The sequence below is a fragment of the Anastrepha obliqua genome, chromosome 4 (genome assembly GCF_027943255.1).
Source record: "Anastrepha obliqua isolate idAnaObli1 chromosome 4, idAnaObli1_1.0, whole genome shotgun sequence".
NCBI lineage: Eukaryota > Metazoa > Arthropoda > Insecta > Diptera > Tephritidae > Anastrepha > Anastrepha obliqua.
Window position 1 is genome coordinate 103707198 of NC_072895.1, and position 19503 is coordinate 103726700.

The 19503-nt window shown below is 35.0% G+C and overlaps 1 protein-coding gene across 8 annotated transcripts in view; it reads right to left on the reverse strand.

Moving 5' to 3' along the window:
- The window catches only part of LOC129246207 (heterogeneous nuclear ribonucleoprotein L), a 343070-nt gene that overhangs the window by 32521 nt on the left and 291046 nt on the right, over positions 1–19503 (reverse strand). For 6 of the 8 annotated variants that reach the window (XM_054884810.1, XM_054884813.1, XM_054884812.1 and 3 more), the window contains 2 exons: positions 7785–8005; positions 6056–6169 (listed from right to left, as the gene is read on the reverse strand). In XM_054884810.1, the coding sequence (XP_054740785.1) occupies positions 6056–6169; positions 7785–8005 (335 nt within the window). The remainder of the gene's footprint in view (positions 1–6055; positions 6170–7784; positions 8006–19503) is intronic. The other 2 variants (XM_054884816.1, XM_054884811.1) reach the window with 2 other exon arrangements.

Consider the following 19503-nt stretch of genomic DNA (forward strand, 5'->3'; position numbering starts at 1 on the left):
ATAAAACAAACAAAAAAAAGAATTATCGAAAATCAACGCGAATTTGTAGTTACTTCAAATTTCACAGTAACAGACTAAAATTCGATGGGTTATAAAATTTCATACAAATGCTGGATTTTTCTACAAATACTGACTTAAAAAGTTTGACATTTTGATGAAACTTTTTTTTATTCTGTTGAAAAAATTGTCTACTAAATTAAAAAAGCAAAGATGATTTGGAGTGATGGAAATTTTTATTGTGACCTTTACGCGCTCCATTTGGTTCACAAGTATCGAATACGACATATGACGCGATTTGCAAAAATTATAAATCTTACGGTAGGGTGATTAATTTTGCGCCACATATGCCCTACGTTAAAGCAAAAATTAAAAAAAAAATAATAATAAATATGCCACGCTACCATAATTTTAACTGCTACTGTATGAGTATTTGTACATATAGCACTTGTATAAGCACATACGAATATACAGGTTGGTTCATCCAACGTTTGTAATTTCATTTGAAAATTAAAGCAACGATTTTTGGTTTATTCCGTTCGGATTAGAGTCATACCAAATCCATTAATTTTTTCACATTCACGCTGGCATTAATCGAAAAATGGGTCAAATTCTTGCGCTAAAGAGAAAAGTTGTGTGAAGGATGGAACAACACTCTAATGGGGTACTGATTTTAATGCATTTATGATTTGCATAGGTGTATTTTTTGTGGTGTACTGTGAGCTTTCTGCGCTCACTTAAAGCTAAAGCAAATCGCGAGTATTCTCAAGAGCTCGAAAGATGAAAATAAAGTGAGACCCATAATAACATACAACAACGAGGTATGGGTAGTGAAGGCAGCAGACACCGCACAGAATACTGAAATTTGAAAGAAAGGCACTAAGAAAACTGTTTGGCTCCTTATGACGGATATCATGACAAGCTCGATGCATTGATGCATCATGAAAATGCGATATGTTTCATTAAAAGTCAAAGAATAAGATGGTTGGGCATACGTGCGGAATGTCCAAAAGACACAGCAGCTGTCAGAGTATAGCATTCCATAGACTAATTGGCAGTAGAGAACGAGGGAGGCCAAGTAAACGCTGGATTGATGAGGTCACAGCTGACCTGCGGATACTGGAAATCACAAACTGAAAAGACGAAGTAGAGGATCGATCGCACTGCGTAAGCCTGCAATGCTAATGATGATGATGATTTTAATGTAGATTTCATTTGCCATGCATTGCTGCGAAATTCACAGCAAATTTGGCAGCTGTCTACCAATATTTATGGATGAGCGTCCTGTCCTTCATGTATGACCCTGTACCTATCAATTGGCATATTGTCATAGTACATATGTGGATTTTATCTACCAGCATATACACAATTTATTCTATACTCCATTTGTTTACACAGCTCTTAGGGCCAACTTTGTTTGAGACTTGTCCGCACACACCCACAGACACACACAAATGCGTATAATCCTACAACTACCTCAATCAATATGCGTAAGTGAGTATTATATTAGCTTGATTTCAAACTTTTTAACTACAAAGTTTTGTATGCAATACACACATACATACGCACATGCATATGCATAGCGATACATTTGTATGCAAAATAGTTAGTCCGTTTGTCCACACAGCGTCAACGATGTCAGGCTTTATCTTTGAGTTGCAACTGAGCCAGTTGAATATTGACAAACAACAACAGCAATAACACCAAAATACTTCGCATACTCATACGCCCCGCACATACACATGTACACATACATATGCATGCATGCCTGCACGAGTCTATAAACTATCTATCGATACGGCTAACAACTATGGTAAATAGTAAATGTGCAGTTTAATGGAAATAAATTGGAAAAAACTGCACAGGTCATTTGCACTGGCATTTCAATAAATACTCGTAAATAAATAAAAAACAGGACACGAGCCTGGCAGGTGCATATGAACGGAAAGGCAAACTCACGCTCATGCATTTATTTATATTGCATACATACGTACACGCATATGAGTTTGTGTTTGCTTTACATGAGTATTAGTTGCACTATCTGCATACAAAATTATTTGCGCTTCACACACACACGTGGACACGAACGCAGGCACGGAGGCAGGCTTGCCTCAGCGGCACAGGCTTGATTTTATGCAGCGCACGTTGCCCAGGGAGTGTATCAATTTGCATTTTTCTTTGGAATACATTGTTGTTGTTGATGATATTTTTTGTGTTAATAAAAATCTGCATGCTTTGAATTTTGGCAATAATTCTTGGCTTTTGCATGGGATAAATAATTAAATATATTTTTACAAGTAATTTATTGAAATAGATTTAAAGGATATGCTGTTGTCAGGACAAAATATGTATATAGTACTAAAAAATAATTAAAAAAACGGAATAAATAAAGGGTCTTTTAAAAGTGATGCCTAAATGTCAGCAGTGAATAATTCCTAGAAGGCATCTTTTTTTATGTGGTGGACAGATGATAAAATAACGCGTTAAAATTATTTTAATTATTGAAACTTATTATGAAAATGGTCGATCTTTAAGAACAACATATCGCAAAATAGGTGACTTTTTTGGTGGAAACAATCGTCGGAATGAGTCGACAATTAAAAAATTAATGACAAAATTTCAAGAAGCTGGTTCTGTGGAGGATAGAAAAAGGACTGGCAGACCAAAAACTGTTGGTCTGTTGAGAATAGTGCCGCCGTAGCTCAAAGTGTTTTTCAGCATCGAAATCTCCACGTTCTCAGCAATTAAATGTTTTGTTCGACTTTTTGATATATTTTACTAGACGTGCGTGCTCATAGTAAATCCTTGGTTGGTTGGTTAAAGTGGTGGTTCATCGAGAGTCCAACTAGCGCTTTCACACCATCTTGTTGCTACATCCTCGTTACAAACTTGTTTAATGTCTATTTACAGCATGCCTATATCCAGTATGTGCGGCTTAAGAACCTTACTAGGTTGTTGACGTCTAAGCCAAACATTTGTCGGAGACTATCGAACAGTGGTTTGTCCAGGAATGACATTCCTTTCTTTCATAAGGCAGGACATTCACAGAGGAAATGGAAAATCGTTTGAGAGAGGCAGTTATGACTGTCGTGAGTCACCAGGCGTCCCGGCGCTTCATGTTTATCAATATTGACGTTTGTTTGTTAGTGTGACGAGAGATGGCTGGAGAACATATAGTACGTATATTCAAAAGACTGGCGCGAATACGCACTGTGATGGATGTGAGACTTTACCACCTGACGCTTTTATCATTTACACGGATGGGTTTCTAATTGACTCCAGCTCTGAGGTAGGAATTTTCTCAGTCACCGGAAACATTCAACTAGCATTCAGCCTCTAGTGACAAAAACTTTGTTATTTGTACAAGCAGTTAGTTGTAAATGTAGCAGCGGCGAGACGAAAAGGGTTAGAGAGGACGGATGGCAAGTTAAGTAAGTACTTGGCCTGCTTTGATAGCCAAAAATTCGATTTAAATATTAATTCAACAACCCGCGCTAGTACATTTCGCTGAGGGAGTAAAGCGTTCGAAGGAAAGCAATTAAATGCTGAACAATGGTTTGATGTGACATGTCAATGGTGTCAGACGTTTACTTTAACAGGCAACCTTGTAATTCAGCCAGAGTAAGAGTTAAAAGCCTGGCAGTAATAAAAAAAATTATATAAAAAAGTGATTTAAAATTGCCAAGAATAGCAGGAACTGTGTCAGAAGAAACAGAGAAAATGTTATACATTCTGCACTACGGCTAAGGGTAAGATGAAAACTTGGAGCAGGTGGTCAAAAAATATGGCTGCTTTTTGGATTAATACAGCATTGAATGCAACACCAGAGCGGAAGTTGCAACGCTTCCGTGCTGGTAATATGGATGCACGCTCTGATAGACCAAGCATCGAAAATGACGATGGCATGGTGATAATCGTCAAGTCGGACCGGCATGTAAGCAACAAATTTTTCAACCATTTTTTTTTAAATGACATAAAACATTTTTTTGAAAATTTCACTACTTTTTTAAGCAAATTGGTAGTTCTAAGAATAAAAGAATAATAAAAAAATGTGTGTTTAAACAAATTATAAATTGTTTTTCTTTTAAATAAAACAACAAATGTATAAATTTTGTATACATTTTGTATAAAACACTTTTTCTTGTAGGACTCATAGATTTCGTGAAAATTCTGAAAAAAGGGATTATTTATCAAAAATAAAATTGTAAAAATTGTACAAAAGTTACGGATGTTTTTTCAGAGTTTGAGAACTTAAAATGATAACATAAATATTGTAGGAATGAATTTTTTTTTATTATAATTTGATAGATATGTATATTCATGGCATTTAGATTTTGAATATGATATCCGGCTAGTTTCTGCCGGGACTACTAGTTACATCAAAGGGGCAGTTCAATTTTTGACTACGGCCATATGACGTCAATAAATAAATTGTTAAGTGGCAAGTTGCGCCGTTGTCGATGGAACCATATGTCATTGATGTTTAGCAGGATTTATTTTTGGAAACAAAAATTCAGTCAGCACTGCTCGATGGCGCTCGCCATTCAACGTAACGGCAACGCATTTCTCATTTCAAAAAAAAAAAAAATTTGGAGCGATGATGCCGCCAGCATTCTATGAACTTCGCGAACAAATTTATGTTTTATTTTTTGAAAGTAAATTTCCACAATTTGGAAGTGTTGTTATGGCATTAAACGATTCATGATGATTTGTCAAACCTTCCTCCTCTTCTTCTTCTTGATTAGGGCGATAACCGCTTACGCGATGTTGGCCGAGTTTAACAAAGCGCGCCAATCGTTTCTTTCTCGTGCTAACCGGCGCCAGTTGGACACACCAAGTGAAGCCAAGTCATTCTCCACCTGATCTTTCCTTCATCTTTTTTTGCTACCACCAACTGGTACAGCATCGAATACGTTCGTATCCACTCGGACGACATGACCCAGCCAACGTAGCCCCTGGATCTTTATTCGTTGCGCTATGTCTATGTCGTCGTAAAGCTCAAACAGCTCATCGTTCCATCGCCTGCGATATTCACCGTTGCCAACGTGCAAATGTTCAAACATCTTGCGCACAATCTTTCTCTCAAATACTCCAAGTGTCGCTTCATCGGATGTTGTCATCGTCCACGCTTCTGCGCCATACGTTAGGACGGGCATGATAAGAACCTTGTAGAGTGTTAGTTTTGTTCGTCGAAAGAGGACTTTACTACTCAGTTGCCTGCTTAGTCCAAAGTAGCACTTGTTGGCAAGAGAGATTCTTCGCTGGATTTCAAGGCTGACATTGTTATCGGAGTTAATGCTGGTTTCCAAATAAACGAATAGAAATTTCAACACAGTTTGCCATTCTCAGCTGTCAAACCTTAGTTATCTATATCGATAGTTCTCATGTAGCAAAAAAAAGAAACAACCCATACAAAGTTTGACAAAAATCTGTGATCCACCATTTTCTATTCCTTACGAACCCACAATATTACAATTAGATATTCCTATCGCTCGTATTTCGTTGCCTTGTATAAACTTGTAAGGTAAAATATTTTGTTTGGGTTTTTAACATTTTTTTTTTTAATATTTAATTTCAGTTTTTTTTACTCGAGCGTAGTAAAATACAAGTCCTGTGTGATTTTTAATGCATTATCTTTGATTTGAGTTGCAATGAGAGAATAACAGGCATGTGTTAATATTTTCATTTTGCATGACATTCTTATTTTTTCTATATTAGTAAAACTAATATATTAATTAAATTGGCTAGAGCAAGCGTAGTCAATTGGTTGAAGCATAAATTTCATCTATAATAACTAGTTGATTTATTTTATCATCTAATTTTTCCTCTTTAATTGCCTATGAAATATTCGATGCGAATACGAGTAAAGACTGTTAGATACTTGAATAATTTGTAGTATATTTTCAACTTTTCATTTTTTTTTTGCTTCAAACCTCTCATCCAACGCACTCACTTAATAAACGTATTGTGGCAAATGTTAAATATATTACGGCATTTAACTAATTTATTGCAATTGAGTAAAATAAATAGTTGTGGTGATTTTGTGTGGGAGACTTACCCTTGCAACATTGCCGTATAAGCAGACCAAATTGAATAATTTATCTGTATTCGATGTGTCGTGATCCAAGCCATAAACCATCATGACAGCACCCTGGAGAGAAGGTATAATGTCCTAAAGTTAAAATCCATAAATGTATATAAACTACAAACGACCAACGGGTTTTATTTTGAAATTCATTAATTACAAACATTTTACACAAAAATTAAGTATATAAATAACAACAGTATGCAAGTATGTGTGTGTGTAGATGTGAAGATGGCAATGACTGTTAATATGTATACGTGTAATATATGTGTGCATTGAGTGGACAGCGATACTAGGAAAACATATGTACAGGGTGGCGCAAAATTAATCACTTCATTGGAAAATTTATATGTTCTGCAAATGGCGTCGTACGTCAGTTACATTTGACACTTGTGAACTATACAGTTGCAGTATACAAACAGGCCAGCAATGGAGAGCGTAAAGATCAAAATAAAGATTTTTACAACTCAAAATAATTTTTTTGTTTAGTAAAAAAGTTCAGAAAAATTGTTTAATAAATGAAGATTCAAAAACTAAACTGTATGACTAATTTTGCGCCACCTTGTATATGTACGGGGAAAACGTAGTAGAGCGGGTATGTGTGCGGGCTATCACACACGTATACAAATATGTATGTATATCTACTTATACATATGCGAGTACGAGTATGTACACTAGTGTGGTCAAAAAAAAAAACTTCGTACGAAAATTTATTAATTTTTAGGGCACCCCGAAGATTGTTCCATACTGATTTTGTAATCGGTTGATATTTATAACTGCCGCAAGTACCCCATGAAGTGTACATATATAATTGGAGGGTGTACGCACCCTGGGTATTTGGTCGAGCTCCTCCTCCTATTTGTGGCGTGCGTCTTGATGATGTTCCACAAATGGAGAGGCCTACAGTTTTAAGCCGATTCCGAGAGGCAGATATTTTTATGAGAAGCTTTTCCACGGCAAAAATACACTCGGAGGTTTGCCATTGCCTGCCGAGTGGCGACCGCTATTAGAAAAAACTTTTTCTTCATTTTGGTGTTTCACCAAGATTCGAACCTACGTTCTCTCTGAATTCCGAATGGTAGTCACGCATCAACCCAACGGCCCTACGGCGGCCGCCCCATGAAGTGTAGCTACAAAAATTATGACTTTAAACTTGCAAACAAAATATTGCTTTCGAAATGATCAAACTTTGAAATCTTAATAATTATTTTTGGAAAAAAATGTGTTCTGTAGTTAACCCCTAAACAAAGTAAGTCTATAAATAAATGGCCTCATTTGCTTAGTTTTTATTTGCAGATTTCATAATTAAAATTGGGTCTAAGCTTAAAATTAAGACTTCATGGTTTGATAATTGACAACGAAAAAACCCTTAGTTCGATTGTGACCACCCTAGTACATATATTTATGAACGCATAGTATGTAGTGTAGCCGCATAATTAATTCGCATACACACGTGTGTCGAGAAATGCCCGCACAATCATCCACACGTCCGCTTATATTACCGCTTTGCCTTGCTGCTGCAGATTTTGCCAGCCTACGTCGTGTGCGCCAGTGCGTATACGCAACAGCCATCAATTAATCGAAAAGCGCAACGCCCAACAAAATCGGCAGCAGTGGTTTCGAAATCGACATACTTATGTATTATACATACTATATATGTGTACACACATATAATGAAATCGGAAGTAATGCTGCGACTCACCTGTCCTTGTCCCTGTGTGGCGAATGCGACGGGTGCATTGCGCCCCGGCACCACAGCTGGCTCCTTCATCAGTCCGGTCGGATGAATGGTGGCTCCCTTCCAATTCTCCGGTGTGGTGGGATGGAATTCCGCTGCGCCAAATGGTGGAAAAGCGGCGCCGGGTCCCAGCAGTGGTGGTTCTTTAAATTGACAAAAATTGGTTGGTGTGGATATGAGGCCAACTACGTAATTGCAAATGTGTTTGTGTTTTTTGTTTTGATTTTGTGTTTTTTTATTTGTAATTTTTTCATTTCAAATATAATTAAGTTTAAGATTTTAAAATTTTTACAAAAGGCGTTTACAATTTTTTTTATAAAATATTTGTTATTTTAGCGTGCGTTGGTTTACCAAAAAAAAAATTGTTTACGTTAAACATTTATTCATGCAGGTTCAATTAATTGTTTTTTTTTTATAGATATCAATTGTATGGTTTTATGGTGTTTTTGATTAAATTTTACATTTTGTAGTTTGTGTTATTTGGTTGATGATTCGTTTTGCGTTTTTTTTGTGGTTTTTTGTTTTTTTTTTGTGTTAATTTTTTTTTGTAGTTATTGTTTGTTGGATTTGATGCAGGACGCATATTAACACATTTGAGCATTTCCAAAAAAAAACAAGGATAAAATGAAAAATAAGGAAGAAAAGAAAGAAAAAACGAAAAGCGCAACATTTAATGAATTAAGTCTGTTTGATTTGGTTAATTAAATGTGAAGTAAATTTTTATGTAAATACTATACAAATAATATATGTACATATAAATGTATTTCATAGATGGTACATGCATATAAGCTTACATACATGCAGACACACAAATAACATAAATACACTAATTGGATTGGCATACAAACGTTTGGGGTTCAAAAATGTGTATATAAATATGATGGTGGGAGGGGTGAGATGCTGGCAGGCAGGATATTTTACTCTCTCAAATATTTATGCTCTAAAGAGTTACACACAAAGAGCATATTCGTGTTTATAAGGTGGCGCAAAAGTAATCATCCAATTTTGTTTTTAAACTAACTTTAACTTTTTTGCTAAATCAATCAAAAAAAAGATTTTATGTGATGGAAATCTTCTTCTTTTGAACTTTACGCGCTGTTTGTATAATGCAGCTATCAAGTTCACATGTGTCAAATATGACTGACGTACGATGCCAAATTATAAATCTTACAAAAGGGTTATTAATTTTGCGCCACCTTGTATTTATGTAAATATCTGAAACTTGATTATTGTTAAAAATTTGTGGTATTTATTTATCTCGATTTTTTTTCCAATGAATTTAATAAAAAAATCTCTTTTTTAATATTATATAGCTTGAAATGTTATAAAAAAATATTTCTTTTTATTATTATAAAACTTTACTTTTGCAATTTTGCAGCTGCAGTACCACGCAAGCAGAAGCAGCGATACTAGATTTGTAAATTTTATTACTCGTAAAACTTTATTCGAAAGTTATTTAGTTCACTGCCACTAGAATTTTCCAACTTTGTGCCCAAAGAAATTTAAATTCATTTCCAAATATGTTCAAATAAATTTAATTATTTCTAGCTATGACCCCCGTTTTTTTTTTCAAACACGAAAAACGTTTTTTTTTGTGTGCACGCGCTTTCGAACAGTTTCCTCTCTTTTTGAGAGCATTTGATGGGTAACCCCAGTTTTTCAGTGCTAGTTTAACTGGGGTGATTTTTTCAATTCAGTTTAACCCACCCTGGGACATTTTGCCTTTGAACGTAGTTCTACCGGAAAGCTGAGTTATACTTGTGAAAATAACTGGTATTTACTTTTATGTGCCAAAAATTGAACAATACAGGTTTATGCTGAAATTTACGATTTTGTATGCATAAAACTGTGTGCAGTTGCGACCATTTAAAGCTTTCACAAAGCTTTCACTTAAAGCGTTATGGCATTTGGCAGTTAAAATCATGCACGTGAGTCCATTATAAATAACAAACATGCATATCTTTAGGCATTAGTATATTTTGCGAACTTTATAAATAAGGTGAATCGCTATAAAATTGGTGGAAAAATAAATGATAATAATAAGCGAGCCACATTTTAAATGGCAACTACGAAATACATAGAAAATAAAAAAAATAGCAAAAATAAAAAATGTAAATATAATAATAAATAAAAGCATGAATAATAAATAATAAAAAAAAATTAATAATTAATGAAAATATAATAAAAAATAATAAAAAACTAACAAAAAATGTATAAAAAACTAATTAAAATATTGCTATTGACGTTGCCTATATTTAGTCAAAAATAATAGTTGCCGCCATTTAATGACACGAAATAGGCGAAAACCGCAGAATACAATTTTTTTGCCTGATTAGCGTGCGATGTTGGTGGTTAATTAACATCAACGCCACGAGAGATAGTCACCCAAGCCCATACCGTACTCAAGTAAGTTTTAATAAAGTTTAAATATTTGCAAATGCTACCCAACCATGTAACTTGCCATAATGAGTGGGCAACAGGAGATATCGCCTAAACAACATAGCCGCCGGCCGCAGCCTGTTAACATCGAGCTGCCTCTATTGTAAAACTTTTTTAAGTATATAAACATATTCTAGGCCCATTGAAGAGCGCTCATACTTGTGCTAGGCGAATTAAAAAATATGTACATAACCATCGTCCATCGTCCGTCCTCAATATATGCCACATAATTAATAATAAGCGGATTCAAATACAAGTATACAGCTTAAAAAATTGTCGGGAATATAAGTAATACAATAGGATTAAAAATATGTTGTCGTGTTATGTAGCCTTGCATGACATACTTCAGTCACTTTGAAAGAGTTTCGCAATAGGGATTTATTCGCTCTTCCTTTGAAAGTCCTTTTTGAGCATATTAGCCAAAGCTGAGAGTGCCTGCATAAAGCTTTTAAAATATGTTTGTACATATTTGTATACAGAAGCTAAGCCACCGGTCTACCATCCATTCGCCATCCGCCATCATACATTGGCTGTCTTTCATTTCCTTCAAAGCAGCAAAGATGAGAATTCAAAATCTCCATTTCTTCCATTGATTAATATTTTACAAACGCCTTTTGCGCTTTTTTGGCTTTTTCGGCTTTACACTCTTTTGTGCGCACAACCACTGGATTTTGCTCTAAGGCAATACAAAAATATCTAACATCTTGATCAAAAAATTTCCGGAACAACCGCCAGATGACGCTCTAAGTCAACCGATTTGAGTTCGTTTTTTTATTTTGTTTTGGTTAGGTTTTGCTACATCAGCGATTAACATTCCTACAAAAATTTGATCACCATTGCTTTACATTTGCAAAAGTTACGCCACCTTGAGTAAATCTATATACCTCTCCAGGTGTTTTCGATTTTGGAAGCTTTAAAAATGAATGATTTGAATTAAAAATAACGATTTTTCATTAAATTTTGCATAAAAAATGGATTTAATGGTGACAAAACTTTAGAATTGTTGGGAAATTGTTTCGGTTATGATATTCTTAAGAAAACAGCTGTTGACGAGTAGCATGAACGCTTCAGAAGAGATCGTAAGAGCATCGAGGATGACGAACGTAGGCGTGACAGGCTGTCGACATCGAAAACTGATGAAAGCGTTAATAAAGTGAGAGAAATTTTGATCAATAACAGCAAATTAATCATTACAGAGCTGATCGAGAACTAAAACATTTATTATGGATCCGTTCAGGACATTACAGTTATTGGTTTGTGTGCCGTGTTGCTGCAAAGTTTGTCGCAAAGGATCTGAATTTCAAGTAAAAAAATGACCGCGTTGACATCGTCAAAAAATGATTTCTAAGGCTGAATCTGACATAACGTTCATCAAACACGTCATTACTGGACACGAGATGTGGGTTTATGAGTACAACACGCAATTCAGACATCAGGCGAGTGAGTGGAGAGCTCCGAACGCACCAAGAACAAAGAAGCACGTCGATTTCAGTTCAAAAATAAAAGATGCTCACAGTTGGTGAGTGATGCTCATTGGATTACAATGATAGTGTACCTCACGAATTGTCAGAAGATCAGAAAGTTAATAAGGACTATATTTAGGCGGCAATCTGAGTGAATTCGCCAAAAAGAAAGGATTTGTTGGAAAATAACTCGTGGATTTTGTACCATGATAAGGCACCGTCACACGGTGCTATGATTATCCGTGAGTTCTTGATCAAGAACGAAACGAATATCAACCAACAGCTATCAAATTCACCAAATATGGCTCCCTGCGATTCAATTTGTTTGACCGAATTAAAAACCCACTACGGGGAACGCGTTTTAACAGCTGAAAGGAAATAATGTAAATACCGAAGATGGCTCTGATGGCTATACCGGAAATAAAGTTTCTCAAATGTTTCGAGAAGTGCATCAACCGCTGGCAGTAGTGCGTTGCAGTTGATGGCGAGTACTTTGAAGGCGATAATATCACTTTTGAGGCATAAAGTTGCACTTTTATATTTATTTTCGGAATATATTCCGGGAACTTTTTGATCAAGCTACTATTTGAATGTCTATAGTCGTGTCGTCTATCCGCTTGGCATGCCAAGTCGAAAGCAAATCTTGTCTTAAGTTGCCTTCACCGCATCAACGTTAAAGTTTAATTAATTTTTGGCTTTTCGTCTACAACCACTTTGGCAAAGCACCGACAGTTGAGGAGAAAATACATAAACGTAAATACACGCATACATAGTAAAATTAGTCCACTACATACATCTGCACTTCGTATTTGTATAGATTTTTTGCCGTGTACTTGGGGATACGCTTAAGTATGATAGCTGTTTATATAAGTTTCGCTTCAAAGTCGCAAAAGCAATTAATGCAAAGTTTTCTTTACATTCTCCAGCCAAACATGCACTTATGCATGTGTGTGTGTGTGCGTTTGTGCTAGTTTGTTCATAAGACACGCGACAGTTTTCCACAAAATGGTTGCATATGAAATTGAATACGCCATTTTCGCATTTTTCCAACACATACGAACACATGGTTATAAATAAATTTGTATGCATATGGTTATTTGTAGTGGTAAATAACGCTTAAAGCTGATAAATACATCAACCGCAACTTTTGCGCAAACACACAGTGACCCTCAAACTTTGATTACCAGCAAGCGTTTTTCTGGTGCTGCACTGTTTTTTTTGTTTTTGTTTTTTTTTTGTTTTTTGATTTTTTGCTTTTAAACATATTTTCGTGTTTTCAAAAGAGCTTCCATGTTTAGTTGTGCAAAGTTTGCATCATCATACGTCATCACAGCAGCGCACCATACAATTTGGCCAACAACTTTTCACTGTTTTGCATTAAAATGTGTGCGTTTTTTAAGTTTTCAACGTGACAAAAAGTTTTGAGTTGAGTTGCACGTGTCTGGTGTGTGATAGTTTGACAAAAAAAAAATGTTCGGACATTTTTTCCCACTTAAAAGTTTGGGTAGTCAAGGTAGTCAACTTCACCCAGTTTCTAGGATTTTCAATTTCGAAAAATTCTGTTTCCGGATGCTTCGCAATTATTTTCGAAATATTCCCAGTTATGGCTTTTCCTCACTTAACGTAAGAGAAATTCTACAAGTGACTATCAAGTTGTAGTCATATTTGTTCTAGCACCACCAGCAGGACCCATACGCAATACTTTCAGTGTTGAATTGATTTCAGCGAGCGCAGATATAATTGAGTATATCTGTTAAACAGGTACTTCAGAAGACGACACAGAAGCCTAAGAAACGCTAAAAAGTGACGCTAATTAATTAGTGATTGTATAATCCGGCACTACAGCCCCCATTGGATGCGCTAAGTAATTTCCCAACACAAAAAAACAAAATACTTCAACTAACTCAACAGCGCCATTCTAGGATTTATAACACATCCTACAATTCCCAAAAAAATATGTATGCATTTACGCAATAAAAACTTTCTCATAACTACATTATGAGCAGCATACGTGTATACTGGGCGCATCTCTAACTAATGACATTATCACCATGTCGTATGAGTAATGTGCGAAAATTTTAAACGCACCAACGTCACATGACAAACGAAAAAGTTTGTTGCACAAAAACGCAAAAAACTAGGAGAAAAATATAAGGGGAAAAAACGGAAAAATAGACAAAAAAGTTTACCACAGCGGTTTCTTACGCCAAAGGCGTAACACTCTAACTCACTTAGCGAGTTCTCTGTGCTGGCTGGTTGGCTGCTGCAGGCGGGTGGCCTGGCGGGCCAATGAAACAAGTTGGACAACAGTAACAGTATGAGAGGTTGGAGTGTATATCTGGCAGCAGTTTGAATAGAACAGTGGAACAGTGCGACAGGTGCATTTTAAGTGCGTATACCACTTTGCAGTGCTACGGTCTGCTTGTTTTTTGCTTTTGGCGCGTAAAAAGACTAACAGCTTCATTTCGGGCCATTTTTTCGTCTGAAGCTGAAACATGCAGGTATGTATGTAATATAATATTTGCGAAAAAACCACCATTGTGACAACCACAGACGTGCACCTTAGGATAAAGAAGGGGGATTAGCACAAACTTTTTATGTGTTAAAAGCGAGTGAAAGAAATGGCAAATGGAAAATTAGTATAAAGAAGAAAAGAAGAAGAAACAATGTAGCAAAATGAGCCAGGCACTTACTTCTTTGTGTTTTTTCCTGGCTGGTTTTGCTTAAATTATTATACTTCATAAGTATAAAAAAAATAAAAAATTACGGCGCGACATTAAATATTAGAAAAATGTGAAACTACAAACTAACAGAAGCTCTAACAGTTAACCCGCATTTTAGCCTGTTCATTTTATTAAATTCCATATACTATATAAACGCAAATTGATTTGAAATACATTTTCTTCTCTAATGCATAAGTATTATTCCCCATACATAAGTCGACGGCGTAGATATTGGAAAAGAAGATCTGTAACCTGCTACACTCTCTATCTCTGGAACCGCTTATATCAAGGCAGATTATGGAAATTGCTACATATGGAAATTTATTATCAAAATTATATTCTTACATCGAAAGTGGTAGTTATTGGAAAAAGCTGTAACATTTCCCATATAAAATTGAATTTTTCATTTTTTTCTTTGGAGCCAATTATGATAAGACACTAAATTTTGGAAGGGCTACATATATTAGGTGAAGTAAAAAGTTCTAAATATTTTCCACTAGGGTGTATAGGGTGGCGCAAAATCAATCTTCCAATTTTGTTTTCGTATACATTTTTTACTAAATTAAAAAAACAAAAATGATTTTGAGTGATGGAAATTTTGATTTCTCCTCTCCGCACTCCATTCGTTGCCTGTTTGTAATCTGCGTCTGCCTAGTTCACAGGTGTCAAATATGGTTGACGTACGACGCCATTTGCAAAAATCATAAATCTTCCAACGCGGAGATGTATTTGCGCCACCTTGTATTTGTACTGGATCTTAATCATCTTCAAAAAAAGTTTTCAACATTTTTTATTTATGAAGCTAATTAAGCGGCTCCTAAATAAAATAAAAAGAAATTAAAAAAAAGTCCATACATGTTTTAGTGCCACTTGACTGAAGTGAAACTTCAGAAAGAAAAGTAACTTATCACAGGAGAAGCAAATAAAGCTTATTATTGGCTACACATTGGTGATGCTGAACTAAGAGTGTGTCCAAGATCAAAACTGAGTCAAACTTTTTTTGAGAGTAGAATTAGTGCAAAATTTGGGTTCAACACGCTCTGTTGCTGTTGTTGTTGTCGTAGTACATTTTCTATATACTTTTGGAGAATACTGCTGAAGTGACAGTCCTTAGTCGGATACAAATCTGCATCATTCCAGTAACTTAAAACCAAGTAATGGGTGAAGATGCTCTTCAACTTAAGTATTGCGAGAAAAAGAATTTGAATTGTTTCGTATCAATGGACCCATATCGGACTGCGAGGAGATGCAATAAAATTCGAAGTAGAAGTGTTTAAACCATTTCGCACCTTAATCCTTCGGCTGTGCAATTTTTACTTGTATAATTTGTATAACTTTTTTTACGAAATCAAAAAAATAAATATATTTTTTTTTTATATTTTAAACTTTTTTGTCTGTTTGTTACTGCAGCTATTCGGTATTCTGAAGTTCAGTTCATACGAGTCAATTATGATTGACGTAAGACGTCATTTGCAAAAATTAAAAATAGAATAAACATTTTTTTTCACAATGTGTGTAAAGAAATAAATTCTGCTATTTGAACAACGCACTCCTCAGACTTTTTCTTGTTTTTCTTTGTAAATTATAGCAACGACTATATTCATAGACAATCCCTGGTAGTTTCATATTCAGATTCCCATTACATTTCAAGTTATACTCAAATATGTACAGCGAGACGTGAAAAATGCCGCCTTGCGCAGCGCTGGCATACAACTGTCGCTTTGCAATTTGCGATTTTCAGTAATTTTGAGCGACGTTTAGCAATTAGAGTTATTAGAAGAGCTGCTTCCTGCCATTTAATCTCTGCTTGCTCTGTAGTAATGTTGCTACCTTTTAGCATAATTTTATGCATCCGTTCAGTAGTTTAGTCAGTTTATTTAGCTTAATTTGCTTTTTAGCTTAATCGTTTTTCGAATTTTTAATCACCTTCTTTCACAAACCCGTCTCCCACCCAGCCATATCTTAGGTATATCGCCCTCACTTTCTCTTTATCCGTTTCCCACTGCACCCGCTTCCGTTTAGTTACTTTTCTGTCTTATCTTAATGCTTCTCCGTTTCCCTATTTGGCTTTTCGCTCCGCCCTGTCGCCCGTCTCATTGTGCTTTGTATTCAGTGCAATTTGTGCATAATGTTTGCTCCCGTTATTTATGCGTTTGATATTTTTTCTCGGCTTCCTTTGTTAACCCTTAATATACTACTACTCCGCACATGCACAAAGGGCTTTCACACATATTACAAGCAACATTTGCTGGCATATCCGTTGTTGCATCCTGCAGCTGCTTCTGCTTCTGCTCTTCACGCCTCTAGCACGCATGGCATGCTGTGCAATGCTTCCGCTTCTGTGCCACCATAAGCACAGACACACCAACTAACTAAGCACCGTTTTGTTGGCTTTGATTTGGTTTTTTCGTTTGCTGTTTTTTTTTTTGGTTTTTTGGTGCTCGTTACTATTTCACCACTACTAATGCACATGTTTGCGCGCTGCTGGCACTCGCTTATCTTGTGTTCGCGGTGTTTACACGCTTTTGCATTTGCTTTGCATATTTTGCGGCGCAAACAGTAGAATTATGCAGTTTTTTGTTAGAGACACACATGCTCACGCACACACACGTATACACGCAAACTATGCTGCCGCATTGTTCGGTACGAATGTCAACTAAATATTAATCCAATCCCTACACAAACACATGCACACACACACATACACATTTACCAATGCACTTCTTCGCTAAACGCGCTTGTGCTGCGCCTCCGACTCTACAATACCTCTGTGGCACCTGGTTTTTGTGGTTTCTTCTAATCCTCTTAAAAGCTGCGTCTGCGTTACTCGTTTTTTTGTTTTTGTTTGGTTCAGCTTCGCTTCTTTTGTCAGCCTTTATTATAAATGCATTTATTTATGCCGTTTTTATAAAGTTCGTAGGTTGCATTTTATTTGCTGCAAGGAATTGTGAATGTTGCCACTTGTTTTTCATTGAGTGTGTGTGCGCGTGAGTGTGTGTTATTTTCCGCTGAGGTGTTGGCGCAGAAAATATTCGCATTCTCACATTTGCCAAGTTTCTGGACTGCCAGTTATTTGCTTTTTTTGTTGTTTTTGGTATGTCGCGAATCAAGTGGCGTGTAGTTAAAATAATGGACTAGTACTTGATAGTTACTTGTTCGGCGAGAGTTGATTACAAGCGTGCAAAAATAAATACAAAAATATGAGAGAAAATTTCACAGCTGTTTTGAAAAACTAAAAAAAAACGAGTGCGAGCGTAACAGTTGTAAGATTTTATTTGATTAGTGCATAAACAGAATAAACAAGTTGCAAATTGAGTTGAAGGTTGCCAGCCCGTGTGCTTGGAACGAAAGGTGTAAGATTTTTAGCAGATAGTAAATTGAAAAATTCTATTCTCAACACTGAAACGCTAAGATGTCTTCGTAAGGGTAAAATATTTATTGCGAGCATACAGCAGATAAGGTTGGCCGATACCCTGCATCCGCTTACTAAAGCACGTAGCGATGTTTCGAACGATTTGCAAATTGTCAAAAAAGATTTTTTTTTCTAAAAACTTGGAAAAAAATTAAACCATGACAAATAATTTTTCCCCTTTTTCCCCCAAAAATTAAAAAAAACATTTCTTTTCACAAAATTAAAAAACAAAAATTTCTTTTCTCTAACATTTAAAAAACAAAATTATACTAAAAAAATAAAATATTTTTGTCACAATATTTTTGAAAAAAAAAATAAAATCTTCACACATTTTTTTTTCTCAAACTTAAACAAAAAAATGTTCCCAAAAATTTTGAAAAAACTCTTAGTTTTTCCGTTTTTGTCCAAAAATTCAAAAAACAAATTTCTTTTTTTCAAAATTAAACAACAAAAGTACTTTTCTCTAACACTTAAATAAAACAAAATTAGACTAAGAAAAGAAAATATTTGTTCCCTAAATTTTTGGAAAAAAATTAAAACTTCACAAAATAATTTGTTTTCTACAAACTCAAAAAAACAAAAATGTTTTCCCAAAAATTTTGAAAAAAACTATTTGTTTCCTTTTCCCCCAAAAATTCAAAAAAAAAAAAAAAAATTCATCTCACAAAATTAAGAAACAAAATTTTTTTTCTGAAACATTTAAAAAAAATTTGACTAAAAAAACAAATAATTTTTTTCCTAAAATTTCTGAAAAAAAATAAACTTCATAAAATTTTTTTTTTCTACAAATTAAAAAAAAAATGCTTTCCCAGAAATGTTGAAAAAACTTATTTTTTCCCCAAAAATTAAAAAAAAAAATACTTTGCTCAAACATTTTGAAAAAAATATTATTATTTTTTTTAATTTTTTTAAAAAGTATATTTTGTTAAAAAAAAATTTTTTTTTAACGGGCGCTGCAGCAGCGCTGCTCGGCCTGCCGTCTCATCAGTGCCGCTCGAGTGCAAATGGTTAATTATTCTCTTATATAAGGAGTCAAAATCTCATCTTTAAGTTTAAATCTAAAAGGTAGTAAAGTTTTAAGTAAGTTTTTAGTAAAGTAGTTTCTTCTTAACAGCATTTGAGGGGACAGAGCTCGATATAAGCTTGGGTATAACCAAGATATACAAGGTGGCGTAAAATGCATCCCCTTATCGGAAGATTTATAATTTTTGCAAATGGCGGCGTACGTCAATTAAATTTGAGACTTGTGAACTAAATAGCCGCAGTATAAAAAGAGACAAGAAAAGGAGTGCGTAAAAGTAACAAAAATTCGATCACCCAAAACTATTTCTTTTGTATTTATTAAAAAATATTATCAAAAAACCAAATTAGATGATTAATTTTGCACCATCTTGTATGTGCCAAACTACTATGATATCATTCATTTCCTTTTTTTCATTTTTCAAAAACTGGTCGGACTTCTATAGCTCATCAATTGCATACCTCGACAGCCAGTTGAAAAGTGAAAAATGTGAAATTGTTTTCTTTTTTTTAAGAGCAGCCAACCGCATTACCAATACGGGTACGCAACCGTCCAACTAGGAACTAAAATTTTTTTTGTTCTTAATTCAATTAGAGTTTCATCCATAACTGGGGCAATTATCGCT